This window comes from Bos taurus, chromosome 11 (assembly GCF_002263795.3).
Source record: "Bos taurus isolate L1 Dominette 01449 registration number 42190680 breed Hereford chromosome 11, ARS-UCD2.0, whole genome shotgun sequence".
Taxonomy (NCBI): Eukaryota; Metazoa; Chordata; class Mammalia; order Artiodactyla; family Bovidae; genus Bos; species Bos taurus.
The window spans coordinates 105,379,321-105,393,728 of record NC_037338.1 but is presented as its reverse complement, the minus strand read 5'-3'; the positions used below and the strand labels follow the sequence as shown (position 1 = coordinate 105,393,728).

The 14,408-nt window shown below is 59.8% G+C and overlaps 1 protein-coding gene across 3 annotated transcripts in view; it reads right to left on the bottom strand.

Annotated features, from left to right (window-relative positions):
* The window catches only part of COL5A1 (collagen type V alpha 1 chain), a 151,216-nt gene that overhangs the window by 25,579 nt on the left and 111,229 nt on the right, over nucleotides 1-14,408 (bottom strand). For all 3 annotated transcript variants that reach the window (XM_024999726.2, XM_024999727.2, XM_059891908.1), the window contains exons 38-50: nucleotides 13,824-13,877; nucleotides 12,923-13,030; nucleotides 11,195-11,284; nucleotides 11,050-11,103; nucleotides 9,682-9,789; nucleotides 6,639-6,746; nucleotides 5,634-5,687; nucleotides 4,386-4,439; nucleotides 4,182-4,289; nucleotides 2,763-2,816; nucleotides 2,559-2,666; nucleotides 1,281-1,334; nucleotides 228-335 (exon numbers count right to left, since the gene is read on the bottom strand). In XM_024999726.2, coding sequence (XP_024855494.1) covers nucleotides 228-335; nucleotides 1,281-1,334; nucleotides 2,559-2,666; nucleotides 2,763-2,816; nucleotides 4,182-4,289; nucleotides 4,386-4,439; nucleotides 5,634-5,687; nucleotides 6,639-6,746; nucleotides 9,682-9,789; nucleotides 11,050-11,103; nucleotides 11,195-11,284; nucleotides 12,923-13,030; nucleotides 13,824-13,877 — 1,062 coding nt within the window. The remainder of the gene's footprint in view (nucleotides 1-227; nucleotides 336-1,280; nucleotides 1,335-2,558; nucleotides 2,667-2,762; nucleotides 2,817-4,181; nucleotides 4,290-4,385; nucleotides 4,440-5,633; nucleotides 5,688-6,638; nucleotides 6,747-9,681; nucleotides 9,790-11,049; nucleotides 11,104-11,194; nucleotides 11,285-12,922; nucleotides 13,031-13,823; nucleotides 13,878-14,408) is intronic.

Genomic DNA, 14,408 nt, shown 5'->3' with positions numbered 1-14,408 from the left:
CGGGGCCGGGGACGCATAGAGCCCATTCGGTCCGGAAAGCTGCTGGGTCCATGCACGTGGCCTCCGAGCTGTGCCCCTTCCCGGCCCCTCTCTCCTCCTCCCTCCTCCACTGTTCCAGTTCAGGACCCAGGGGTCACCCCACACCCGCGGGGTCAGGCAGCTTCTGTGTCCCCCAGGCCCGGGAGTGAGAGGACACTGCTGAGAGCCCAGCGTCCCCCGGTACTCACGGGGCTGCCTTTGGGACCGTCGTCTCCGGGAGGGCCCTTGGGCCCCGGGGGTCCGGCGGCACCGGAGGGGCCCGACTCGCCTTTCTCCCCCCTTTCGCCTTTGGGTCCCTGTGGGGAGAGGCGGGGAGCGTGTTCCCAGAGCCAGCCTGCAGCCCGCCCTGCGCTGGCACCACGAGGAGCAGAAGTACCCTGACCGAGGCCAGGCCACAGGCCCCTGGGGGGTCAGCTGCCTCCAGAGCCTCCGCCCCCAGCAAGTCCCCAAGAGTCCAGCCCCACAGGCACCGCGAGGGGTCTCGGGACCCCACTGGTGTCCTGGGGCCTCTGAGGCTGAGGCTCGGCTTCTAGGTGAGAAGGGCAGGGCTGCGTCCTGACGAGACAGCAGGCGGCGTGGACCCCAGGGGCTACAGGGACCCAGGCTGCCCCCTGCACTGGGACCCTCAGGTGGAGGGAGCCCAGCACACCTCCGGCCACCAGCCACTCCCTGGGCCAGAGAGCAGCCCCCAGCGGGCCTCGAGAGACCACGCATCTGACCTGCGAAGGAATGTCCCAGGTCTGGGCTCACAGGTGACAAGAATGAGCCCCATGCTTGTGGAAGCCCGTGAGGGAGCCCAGAACACCACGGACGGAGGGGCAGCTCACGCACAACTGTCCTGGGCGTTCATCACTAACATCAATGTGTGTGCACACTCACACACATGCACACTCACACATGCTCACACACACGTACACATGCACACTCACACACACACATGCACTCACACACGCACACACTCACACACACACACGCACACACACACACGCACATGCGTGATCACACACACATGCACACTCACACACACACGCGCACACACACGCACACACACAGGCACTCTCTGTCACACACACACTCACTCCCCACCACACTCCCTCTTTTTTCCAGCAGTCTCGTGATGGAGGCACAAGAGGAGGCCCGACTCCCATTTCACGGATGGGAAAGCTGAGGTAGAGTGGGACCCTGCCCCCCGGCAGCCGTCCATGCCACGCCCCACCCCTCCCCAGAGCCCGCTCACTCACCGGGGGGCCCCCTTCGCCGGGAAGGCCAGGCTCTCCTGCTTCGCCGGGTTCACCCTAAGGAGGAAACGCAAAGTGATTCCAGCAGTGAGGAGAGCAGAGGTCCAGCCCAGGTGTCCATCAAATCGTCCCTGACACTGGGCTGGGGTGGGCTGTGGGGACGGGGTGAGACAGCGGTCACTGTCCTCTTGGGAGCGCCCAGGACTGGAGGAGACACAGGTGAGGAGTCCAGGGACACAGGGGTGACAGTGACACGCACGAGCGTGCAACACACGTGGAGGGAACGTGGGGTGTCAGGGATGGCCCTCCCCAGGAAGGGGTGCTCCCAGCCGCCCTGGAGGACGACCGGGAGAGGCCAGGTGCGGGAGGAGGGACAGCGGGTGAAGGCAGATGGAGAACAGCATGGTGCCCTGGGTCTGCCGGCTGGAGGGGCAGAGCTGGTGGGGGGTGTCGCGGGCTGGGGGGGATGCGCCCCGTGGCAGGTGGGGGGAGGACGCGGCCCCCAGCAGAGGCTGCCCGCCATAACGGGTGGGCTCAGCAGGTGTGCTCCCCTGCGACTCTATCATAAAAAGGGAGCAGTGATGGGACACTGGTTTCAACTGAATGACCAGACTTCAGCAGAAAGTTCTGGAAGGTGTGCAAGGAATGCAAATGGAAGGGCACATGTCCACCTCCTTTCTTTTATCCCAAGAAGCTGGGATCGGTGCTCTGAAATAGTGCAAACTCCTGGGCCCAGGTGGAGTCAGACTCTGGCACCGTCTCGCCCGCCACACCCCCGCGTGTAAGGCATGTACACACGTGTGTGCACGCACATACACCCAATGGGCTCAGGCATCATCTCCAGGGCCTGCCACACGCACGCATGTAAGGTATGTACATGTGTGTGCATGCACATACAACCAATGTGCTCAGATATCTCCAGGGCCCAGACCCTGGCATGAACCAGGTCAGATGACGAGGACCGGAAGCTGTGAGATGACAGGAGTTGAGGGAAATGGGAGCTGAGACGGGAGCAACTACACACGTCAAGGACAGACAACCACGGCTGTCGGAGCCGATCTCGGAGCGGGGGCGGCGGCCTTTGCTGGGGGTCGCATTGTGTGAAATCCCGCACAGGCTGCCCTGGGTGGGGGTGGGGCTCCCAGGGCCACTGCACAGCCTTCCAGGTTTCGAGATGCTTGTGGCAGAACAGCCTAGCAGTGCACCTGCGTGTCTCCACACACACACGCACACACACGCACGCACGCTCACACACCAGGACAGTCACGGGGCGTGCGTCACCTTCTCTCCCACGGCTCCAGGGTTGCCTATTCCGCCGGGGGGTCCTTGTGGCCCGTCTGCACCTGGAGCTCCGGAGGGTCCTCGGGGTCCGGGGGGACCTGGCGGGCCCTGGAGAAGGGGAGCCGTTGAGCCCAGAGCAAAGGCAGGCCTCCCCCAGAATGCCAGCTCCGCCACGGCCCGTGCCCCAGGAGCGGCCCCACTCACCATCTGACCCACGTCGCCTGTCTCGCCCTTCTCTCCGGGAGGTCCCGGCAGACCCTGAGAACAGGAGGTCGTCAGACACTCAGCCGGTGGGCATGGCTCCAGTGCCCCCCCAACCTCTGCTGCCTCCCAGCTGAGCACCCCAAAAGCCTCGGGGATGCGCATCTCAGCTACGCATGAGGATGGCTTCGAGATCCCGTCTCAGAATTAGCCCGAGGAGAGAATCGGAGAAGTGGGCAAGGATTTATGGACAAGGTGCTTATTGCAAGTGTCCCATAAAACAATAAAGCCTAATGAGCCACCAGCAGGGAGCTGCCGGAATCAATTATGTCACCACCATATGCTGGGACACAAGGCAGTGACTAAGAGTCATGTTTTTGAAAATAAATAGAAGGTGACATGTTCAAAGAATATTTAATGGCATTTGACGTGACTCGTAACATAACAGGAAGCGGGAAAGCCTGGTCCGAGTGTTCTATACGTGCAGCGTGACTCAGGTTTTGTGAAAACCAAACAGAAGGGTGCACACGCTTGTGCACGTGTGTGTGTGCGTGTGTGCGTGTGCATGTGTGTGTGTGCGTGCGTGTGCATGTGTGTGTGTGCGTGTGTGTGCGTGCGTGTGTGTGTGTTGCGCAGCTTGTGCATGTGTGTGTGTGCGTGTGTGTGTGTGCGTGTGTGCGTGTGCATGTGTGTGCGTGTGTGTGTGTGCGTGCGTGTGCGTGCGTGCGTGTGTGTTGCGCAGCTTGTGCATGTGTGTGTGCATGTGTGTGTGTGTGTGTGCGTGTGCATGCGTGTGCGTGCGTGTGTGCGTGTGTGTGTGCGTGTGTGTGTGCGTGTGTGTGTGTTGCGCAGCTTGTGCGTGTGTGTGTGTGCGTGTGTGTGTGTGTGTGTGTTGCGCACGGGCGTTTAGAAGGTGGGCATGCGCATGCACTCAGAAGCCAGTCTGGTTTCCTTTTCTAATAAGCTACAGTAGTTTCCAACATTCTACAATGAGCAGGAAAACAAACGTCACGGGGTAAGAGAAGCGAAGCTAGGAGTGTCTAGACGTCTGTGAATTCATGGCTCTTCGGGCGTGTGGAGGAGGCCCTGTGGCTCCTTAGCAGCCCCATTTTAAACTTTTTATTGGACTATAGTTGTTTCGCAACGTCATGTTAGAGTCGACTGTACACAAAGCGAGTCAGCTCTGTGCATACACACCCCCTCTTGTTTTGACTTACTGCCCCTTTAGGTCATACAGAGCTTCGAGCAGTGTTCCCTGAGCTATGCACTAGGCTCTCGTTAGTTACCTGTCTTACATGGCGTGGATGGGGTATATACGTCAAGGAGGGAGGGAGCAGGAGGGGAGGGCAGAGGTGTGAGGGCCGGGGAGGCACAGCACAGACGTGGGGAATCGACCCAGCTCTGTGCCAACTCTGCTGTTACCTGCAGCCCCACGGGGCCCGGGGGCCCGGGGAAGCCTCTCGGACCCTCGTCGCCTTTCTGCCCAAAGAGGCCCTGCTGGCCCCGAGGTCCCGGCTCGCCATCGGCTCCCTGCGGGGAGACGGAGGAGTGTGCTGAGGACCGGAAGTGGACCACAGCAGCTTGAGGGGTCGGCGACTCCGAGGGCTGTTAGCCGCGGATACTCACGGAGGGGCCTGGCTGTCCGATGGGGCCTTGAGGTCCTGTAGGCCCTGGTGGACCCTGTGGGGAAGAGACAGAGGTGGTGGCTCCTGAGTCGCCGCTGAGGCCACTGATGTGGGGGCTGGCGGCCCAGCTCACCGGGGCCCTGCCCATGCGGGGCCCACCCCGGCCAGGCTGCGGCTCCAGAAGGCAAGAGGCCCGGGGTCCAGCCCTGAGTGTGTGCGGTCGGGGGTGGCCAGAGGGCCCTGTGCACCACCTCAGCCCCATCGCACACTCGAGACACGGGCTGCGGAGACCCCGTTCAGAAACGAGACCTGAGGTCAGGGGACTCCTGCAGGGCTGAGCAAGGGCCTGACTCAGGTCACGCCTGGAGCTCGATGCCGCCCCCAGGGCGCCCCCAAGCACGTTCCACTGTCGGCCCAGAGAGCGTGGGGGAGAGGCCGCACTGTGCAGGGAGTCTGACCCGCCCGGGCCGGCACTGGGAGCACACAGGTCCCTGCCCGCCCGGGACACACACACCGGCGAAGAAGCCCGCAGTGCAGGCCTCCTTCTGCGGCCCCCGGGAGGAGCTGCAGCCTCGTGACAGCGCTTGTGCAAGAACGCACTAGCACTTCTCAGCAGAATATTTTTTAGGGAAAATTAAGAGGCGTTTGGTCAGGATGCTGCAGCTGCTGGAACGGCCCGCAGCCCTCAGCGCTGAGAGGCGGTGACTACGTCCGTGGGACCAAAATCCTCAAGGACAAACATGCTCCATTTGCTTATTTCATTAAACCTGCGAGGGCTTCCTGTTCATCTGGTAATAAGGGATTCACTTGCAGGCGTGTGTCACTTACATACATACACGCCTAACACACACCTGTGCACGTACACACACAAGATTTCAACGGGGGGGAAAGCCCATCACCCGGTTCCCATCGGTTACGGGTGTGAGTGCTGGTATCTCGTTGTTGGTGATGAGTCGCTCAGTCATGCCTCTTGGCAACTGCACGGACTGTAGCCCACCAGGCTCCTCCGTCCATGGGATTCTCCAGGCAAGACGACTGGAGTGGGTACCTGTGCTCTCCTCCAGGGGGTCTTCCTGACCCAGGGATTGAACCTGTGGCTCCTGCTGCAAGTCCTGCATCGCAGGCTGACTCTTTACCACTGAGCCACCAGGGAAGCCCGGTTACCTTGTAAGGGTGGTTAATGTCAGTGGGGACAGTGCACCGAGCCGAGCACGTGGCCCTGAGCCGTGGCTGCGCTGGGGCCCCTTACCTGCTCGCCTTTGTCTCCCTTGCTCCCTTTCTGTCCTGGCTCCCCAATCTCTCCCTGTGGGAAAATGGGAAAGACCCGTCAGACGGTCCAGTGGCCGCTTGCACGTTCTCTGCTCCCCGTAATTAATTTTTCTCAGAGAGTAAGAACCATCTCCTCTCCAGGGGGACCTCTAACTTTCCTAAGATGAAACATTTCCATATATTAATTTGATTTCCTCTTTAATAAGAGAGCTGGAAGAGATACGACCTTGATTTTACGCTTTGCAGGATTGTAGTAGATTTGAAAGTGTGGCAAAAAATCATAATGGAAATATTTACTTCGTCAAATCGGATGACAGGACAGTGTAATAAAGACAACTCAATTACTATGCCTCCAGAACTATTAAAACCCCTCATGCTTCTGCTATGCCGGGCTGTCTCCCACCCCGAGAGGCCAGGCATCAACACTGCAGAGGTTATAAAGTCAGAAATGTCACCGGAGAGTTCTCACAAATGGGAAGCTAAACCGGAGAGCTGAATTCCTCTGATTTCATTAAACGGAGAACACAATGCTACGGTAACAGCATCAGATTATAAAGCATATTCCTAACGAAAGGGGGCCTTGATGATTCAAGCGGAGACATTTAAAAATAGATACTGAGTAAAACCTTGTTAAACTCAGCTCCACAGATCTGGAATCTGAGATGATCTAGAGTGCTTCTCCTTGCTCTGGCTGCTACAGCAGATGTCTTTGATGACATCAAAACCACAGAAGAGAGCACTGTGTGAGTCCCCTCGAGCGTGTCAGAGGTCTCATTCGTTACCGCTATTTGGGAGCTATTCCAAAACCATCCGCTAACGCAAGGAACGCCAGATGCACAGCACGGGGTCCCTGTCACCAGAGCCCCCGCAGTGCCTGCGTCCCTTGGTTTGAAAGGACCCCCGCCCAGCTCCGACCTGCAGATGTGGGCCAAGCTGGGCCATGCGGGGTCCACGATGGGGCGGGGCTTCTCCAAATTCCTCTTACCTTGTCTCCATCTTCTCCAGGGGGGCCCACAGGGCCAGCGGGACCGGGGAGCCCCACGGGGCCCTGGAGACCGTCTCGGCCAGCTGGGCCTTGTGGACCCTTCTCGCCCTAGAGAGGAGAGGGGATGACTGTTCAAAGGCAGCTCCATCGCGGGAGCATCCTGCCAGCAGCTCGTCTCCCGGCCAGAGCCCCACAGGCGGGAAGCGGGCGGTTCCTGGGGAGGGACCATCCCCCAGGTCCTCATGGATCTGCCAGGTGCGCCGGGGCGGCTCCTGGGGAGGGACCGTCCCCCAGGTCCTCATGGATCTGCCAGGTGTGCCGGGGCGGTTCCTGGGGAGGGACCGTCCCCCAGGTCCTCATGGATCTGCCAGGTGCGCCGGGCGGTTCCTGGGGAGGGACCGTCCCCCAGGTCCTCATGGATCTGCCAGGTGCACCGGGGCGGCTCCTGGGGAGGGACCGTCCCCCAGGTCCTCATGGATCTGCCAGGTGCGCCGGGCGGTTCCTGGGGAGGGACCGTCCCCCAGGTCCTCCTGGATCTGCCAGGTGCGCCGGGGCGGCTCTGAGTCCAGTCCTGTATCACTGTTCCCCACGCGCCTCTGTGGTCAACCCTCACCCATCCTGGGAAGGGCTACTCTCTCCCAGATGGGCACGGAGGCTCGTTCATACAGTGGAGCCGGGATCCAAACCAGGGCAACCCGATTCCCGGGTCTACGTGTGCGATCGCCCAAGTCAGTGGCCAGGGCGTCTGAACTCCAGCTCTGGCCAACTTGCTCACTCTCTCGATTTTCTACTAATACCACGCCGCACGCCCCCTGAGCAGGAGCACAAGCACCTGCACACACACGCACACACACATGCACACACACAGGCATGTGCGTGCACACACGTACACACACACACACACAGGCACACATACGCATACATGCACACACACGTACATAGGCACACACGCACACACAGGCATGTGCGCACATACATGTACACACACATACACAGGCACACATATGCACACACACGTACATAGGCACACACACATGCACGCACACACATACACGTGCACACGCAGGCACACGCACACATACACAGGCACACATGCACAGGCACACATACGCACACACGCGCACACACATGTACATAGGCATGCACACGCGCACACACAGATGCACACACACAGATGCACACACACACAGGCACACGCACACACAGGCACACATACGCACACATGCGTACACACACGTACATAAGCACACACACATGCACGCACACACACATGCACACACATGCACAGGCACACACACGCACACACATGTACATAGGCACACACACATGCACACATATGTGCGCGCACACATGCACACACACACATGTGTACACACACACGTGCGCACACACACACCCATCTTCCTTTCCTCACAGCTTTGCTTCACTTTCCTCATCGCCCCCTTGGTTATCCCAAATGATCCTCACTGAGTTCTTGCTCTATTTTGCCAGCCATGGGCTACCCCGTGGGTGGCCGGCACCTTCTCACCCAAACTGGGATCCCTGTCTCCCGACAGAACCAGGAATGGAAACAGGAGGGGACGCGGACGGGAAAGCGAGCGGCCTCACAGTCGCTGGCAGGCCTCGCCGTGCCCGTCCCCTTCCTGCACCCCCTTCCCTGTCCTGCCGCACATTCACGCCCTGCTCCTCGCCTGAGAGTCCCCGGAAAGGCTCTTCCACAGTTAAGCCAGAACATGCCCAGGCATCCCATGGCTCGGGTGGAATCTTCCTGCTGACACGACACCTGACCTTTGCTCGGCCTTTTCTCCTCAGGTGGCTGTGCTGGGACTGTGACGAGAGTTTCGCGGACGGTGCCACCCTGGGAGGTTTCTGCTCAAGCCCCGACTCTCTTGAAACTGCGAGCCCGAGCCATGTCCACCTGGCTCCGTGTGCTGTGTTTTCTCTACCCGCACCGAGTGCCAGGAGGAGGGGGGCGCGGGCAGAGCCCAGGGGGATCTGCGTCCTGCAGGCCTCAGGGGACAGGCCAGAGGCCTCAGAACTGCCGATGGCACGCCAGACAGATCGGCCAGGCGCCCATGTGTCCAGCGTGGTTCCCATGTGGACTTCTCGCCAGGAAGGCAACCAAGGCCCTCTTTCTAACCCTGAGGCATGGGAAACCCATGAGGCAAACCAGCCTCTCTAACAGAAATCAATCCTCATAGGTGTCTTGACTCAATGGGACATCATCCAGGTAGCCCATCCCCCTGGAACTCAGACTTCTGTGACATTTGCAATTTGGAGAGGAGCTCTGAGCTGGAATCTGTCTCCATGGCTGAGTGAATGTGAGGCCAGGTGGGCGTTTGCACAATCATGAGGCACATGTCAAATGTGGCTGGGGTGAGGGTTCATCTGGGCAGGAAGGGGCATTTAGGGAGACACTAGGGGAGAGAGGCTGGCGGTCAGCTTCCCAGGGCATGTCTGACTAGATACGAAGGGTCTCTAACTCCCTTCATGGAAGCCGAGACTCCAGACCAGCCCCCACCTGAGCTCTCACAAAGCCTCCGGGCGGGGGCAGGCACACCTGGGTTCATCAGGTGTGAAGTGTCGGCTGTCAGGGGTCTGGGAAGAGGTTGCTTATCTTCCCATCAGGTCGCCTATCCCTTTTCTTTTCCACACCTGCCCCCAGACCAACACAGCAAGCGCCATCCCAAATATCCACCTTTCCCCTACACTGACCAGCCGTGGGCCCAGGCCGGGGTGGGGGCCCCATCCTGTCGGGGTCCCCAGAGCCTGGACTGGGCCCAAGGCCACGTTTGGACAGAGTCTCCACACGCCCCCACGCCCGGCCCTGGCCTGCATGTCCCAGGGCACAGACGCACAGGCCTGTGAGCACCCCTCCAGCTCAGACCACTCTGGGGAAGCATCTGGCCGCCTTTGGATGTCAACCGTGACAGCCAGGCACACATCGCAAACTTCACCACCCACCCCCTCCCACAGACCCCAGGGAGACGCCCAGGGAGCACAGCACACAGCAGGGACCGAGCTCCTCTGGGGCAGTACTTACAGGAGCGCCTTTCTCTCCAGCTGGCCCAGGGGGCCCCTGGGGCCCGGGTCTCCCTGGAATTCCAATGGGCCCAGCAGCACCGGCTGGACCTCTCTCGCCTGGAGATCCCTGGGCAAGGCAAGAAAGTGGTTTATTTCAAAGGCTCTCCAACTGCGTGGGTACGACTTCCTGAAGCCCCACCCCACCACACCATACCATTCCACCACCTCCTCACTCTAGAGCCCGCCATAGCTCCCCAGGGCCCCGAGTGAGCACAGACTATCCGGTCTGTCCTGAGGCTGTTTCTGAGCCCCTCCCATAACTCCAAGCCCCCGCAGAGCGTCTGAGGACACCTCTTCTTTAAGTCCTGCCCTGGAGGGACCTCGTCTGGGACCCTGGCATCTACTTGGCCCTGTGGGCTCCGCCTGCCCCCGGGGTGCTCACTGGCTGCCCGGCTCCTCCACGCTGTCCGCTCTATGGGGGAGGCTCTGGCCCCAGGACAGGACTGACAGGTGGGCACGTGGACTAATTCTGGGGGTCAGCACTGAGGACCCTGGTTCCCCGGGAGGCATCCTGTTCCCAGCCTTTATCAGAAGGAAGATTACTTTTCACCTCACTTCCCCCTGACTTCCCCATCATCATCGCTCTCAAACGGCCCCTAACTCAGGTGGAAGGGGATGTTGTTTCATGGTCCACCCTCAACCCAGCCAGGGGCCGGGGCCGCTCCTGAAGCCCCCACCTGAGCAGATGAGTGGGGGCTGTCGGATGGGCCCCGTTTTAAGGGGGAAGTGAGGCAGATGTCACTTCCCCATAAAGAGTCAGACAAGAGCGGGGATCTGTGGGCACAGCCTCATGTGGCCACTGAGTCCCCCAGACCATAGCCCGGGGTCTCAAAGGTCTGAATCTTTAGGCCTCGTGTAGCTGAATCTCACGGTTGGGAGGGACCCACTTAAGGAAACAGCACAGCTCTGGGGGCCAGGCCTCCTGCCTGTGCTGAGTCACCTTTGCCCTGAGCGGCCTTGGGTGTGTGGATGGCCCGGCTCGAGGCCCTGGAGCTGCGTGTGCCCGTGTGGGCTGTGCCAGGCCTGGACCCGCGCTGAGCACCTCCACGAGCTCGGGGGCCCACTCAGGCCTCGTCCACACTCCCAGCCCTCCAAGTTCCCTCACACAGCACGGCCCCTCCCCGGGCCTTCCTCACTGGCTGGCAGCTCAGGCACGTTGGCCACATCCATCCCGACTCCACCTCCTCCACCATAGCCTTCCCAGGACCCCCGGGGGACCATCAGAGCCAGGGTGCGTGCTCCCCAGCCCTCAGGACACCTGCTCTCCTGCAGAGCAGGCTTGGAGGGAGAGGGTGGGAGAGGCTTTGTGCTGGGCCAGTACACTCACCGCGGGGCCTGGTGGGCCGGGGGGGCCTTCACTGCCTTTCAGTCCAAGCGCCCCCTGCAAAGCAACGGGGTGTGAGAGGGGGCCGCAGGGAGAAGCCTCCCCAGGAGGGACATCCAACCCGTCCCCCGGCGGACCCCTCACTCACCACTGGACCAGGAAGGCCTCGGTCTCCAGGGAAGCCTCGCAGCCCGGGGGGACCGTCTTTCCCAGGAAGGCCGGCGGGGCCTGGGTCACCCTGGAATCAGGGCCACAGGTCAGTTTCGGGCGATGCCCACAGCCCAGGTGGATGGGGAGTGGGTGGGGCCGGTCTTTAGATCCACTCGGGAGCTGGGCTGGAGGGGGGCTTCCCGGGGCTCACAGCTTTAAAAGGAACCTCTGGGTCTTGACTTGCTTCACTGGTTGATGGATCCGGGCGCCGGAGCATGGCCCAAGCTCACACCTGGGAGCCTGTGTGGCCAGCTGGCCCTGCGTGTGGCGTGGGAACTGACTCTGTCTGGGACTCTAATCATGATCTGTGGAGTCCTGCTCCCCGTCACATCCTTCAGGGCCACAGTGGCCCGAGCGGGGGCTGAGGGCCTGTCCTTCCCGTGAACCCGGGGATCCTCGTAAAACTGGCTCAGGTGAAGAACTCCGTGGCCAAAGCATTGGAAGCTTTGCCTGAAATGGACTCGCTGCTCAAGATATTCGTCTTGAGCCTGAACCACATTTTCTGAAAGGATTCTCTGTCTGACCATGTACCTTCCTTGAAATTCACTAAGGCTGTGACATCTTCTAGGACTTTCTCTGGGGTCCCACATGGGAGGGTAGGGGCGTCCTTTCCAAACTCAGCCAGCTCTCTTTATGGCTAAATGGCTGTCTCTACGTTATACACACACACGTATGCACAAGCACATATGTATGTACTCCATCATGTATGCCTGCATACATACATGTGCGTGTGTGACCTTTTCACTCTTTGATTACTCTTCAAGTTTACTTTGTATGTGGTCATGCAAAGGGCTGGAGAACTTATCTCTCCCGAGTCCCTCACTGAAAAGCTGAAAGAAGAGGGCCGTTTGTTTTTACGCAAAAACACAGGAAGTTATGACCGCCAGCTTGGGGCACCCAGTCTGGGGGTGGGTTTTTTAATTATTTATTCTTTCATTGATGCTTTCAAATCGTGGTGCTGGAGAGGACTCTTGAGAGTCTCTTGGACTCCAAGGAGATCAAACGAATCAATCCTAAAGGAAATCAACCCTGAATATTCATTGGAAGGACTGATGCTGAAGCTAAAACTCCAATACTTTGGCCTGATGCAAAGAACCGACTCACTGGAAAAGACCCTGATGCTGGGAAAGATTGAAGGCAAAAGGAGAAGGGGGTGGCAGAGGGTGAGATGGTTGGATGGCATCACCAATTCAATGGACATGAGTTTGAGCAAATTTCGAGAGGTAGTGGAGGACAGGGAAGCCTGGCGTGCTGCAGTCCATGGAGTCGTGAGTAGTCGGACATGACTTAGCGACTGAACGACAGCTTTCGTGTCTTAAAGTGGAGAATTTTTTAAAGGGTCACTTTCCGCTATCTTCAGCTTAGACACATGAAGTGTCAGACTTCTGTCCATTTCTGGGAACGGGTGGGCGGCCACTCTGGGTGCCCTGGGGAAGAGGTGGTCCACAGCCCCCCATCATCTCTGTCCGGGAAGCTGATCAGCTCAGGCCCTCCTTCAAAGTGAGCAGAGAGGAGCTGAGTCCCTGGTCTGAGCGGGTGCATTGGCATGAAGAGCAGCTGCTTGAGAATCACACATTCATCAGAGAAAAGCATCAGAAAGACACAGACCAAGGGCTGAAACCGTCCCCAGGAAAGTCTGCTCAGGACAAAGGTCCCAGCCACTCACCTTCGTCCCTTCTTTCCCGGCCAGGCCCGGGAGCCCCTGTTCACCGGGGGGGCCTGGGGGCCCAGGGTGGCCACGCTCGCCCATGGGACCAGTTTCCCCGGTGGGACCCTGCAGGGAAAAAGCGTGTCAGCCAGTAAACACATTCCAGGGACACGCAAGAAAGTAACCTTCTCTGCCTCAGTCTAAGGACAGCCTGGTCACAGAGGCGAAGGGCCACTGCGAGCCCACCAGACCATCACCTTCCTTTGAAGGTCTTCTCCTTCTGGTAAAAACCCAGGGAGAGCAAAGCGCACTGGGGGTGCTGTTCACCAGCTACTGCCCGGCCCCCACTGTGGTCCTGAGTCTCGTCTCCAATGAAGCCGGCGGGACCTGCGTTTCCTCGGCCTCGGGGGGAACCCCTGTGCAGGGAAGGGCAGGGGGCGCACCTTCGTTTCCTGGGTCAGTATCTTATTTACCGCCACGTTAGGCACAGACTTTCTGGGAAGCAAGGTGACTGTGCCCCGTTTTGTGGCCCTGAGCCTGCAAGCCCATTCTCGCACAGATCCAAGGTTAGAACGGCAGCCCCGGGCACTGGATCCAAGGCGGGGAGTCAGGCTGCATGGACCCCAAGGGCTGGGCTGCCCAGAGGGTGGAAGCCGGACTCCCCGGGCCTGCCTGGTCTGCCCACAGAGTTGGCACCTGGCTCTGCCCTCTCGGTTCGCGTCATGCGATCACTCCCCATCTCTGCACCTGCTCTGCTCCGTGGAAAGCACCTCTGAAGCAGTGGTCTAGGCCTTATGACGCCTCCCGGCTGCACCCATGCCCTGGCGATGCAGGGATCTTCCACCCTGAGCGTGACCCTGTCTCCCGAGTGGGCGGGGACCCGGGATGACCCCAGATGCCAGCGGGGCCTGTATCTCACCTGAGGGCCGACCACACCTGGGGGGCCTGGAGGGCCGGTCTTGCCTTGGAAACCCTGCGAAGAGAGAGTCAGCCCGCTGAGACGGCTGAAGCGGCAGACAGAAGGTCACCCCAGCCCCCACCCCACCCCAAAACAGTTGACGTCCGAGACCTCATTGAAAAGGGCCATTTCTCTTGTCCCACTTCGCATGAATTTAGGAAGGTCAGGAAACCAGACAGGATCGTTTCACTAGCTGCTTCCATCACCCCGTCTTGCTCTGAGAAATATACTCTGTAACCGTTCGTCCTCCTCACGTCACTAAGTGTCTGTTTTCTGAGCAGACTTGGTGTCACAGCTGCTGGAAACTACACCCGGGAGCCACCTCTGGGCTGCCTCTCGTCAGTGACTGTGCGGGAACTGTCCTGCTGGTGTCCCCAAGGCCCCTGGGGCAGGACAGCCGGTTTTATACGGCACCCACTGAAATCCGGACGCAGAGGGGACCTGCCACTTCCACAGTGTGGCAGCTGGGAGGTATTCTTAGCTCGACTCAACAGGAACCGCTTGTTTCTGCTCCGCTCGCTGGCACGGACCCGGCCGCCTGGCTGC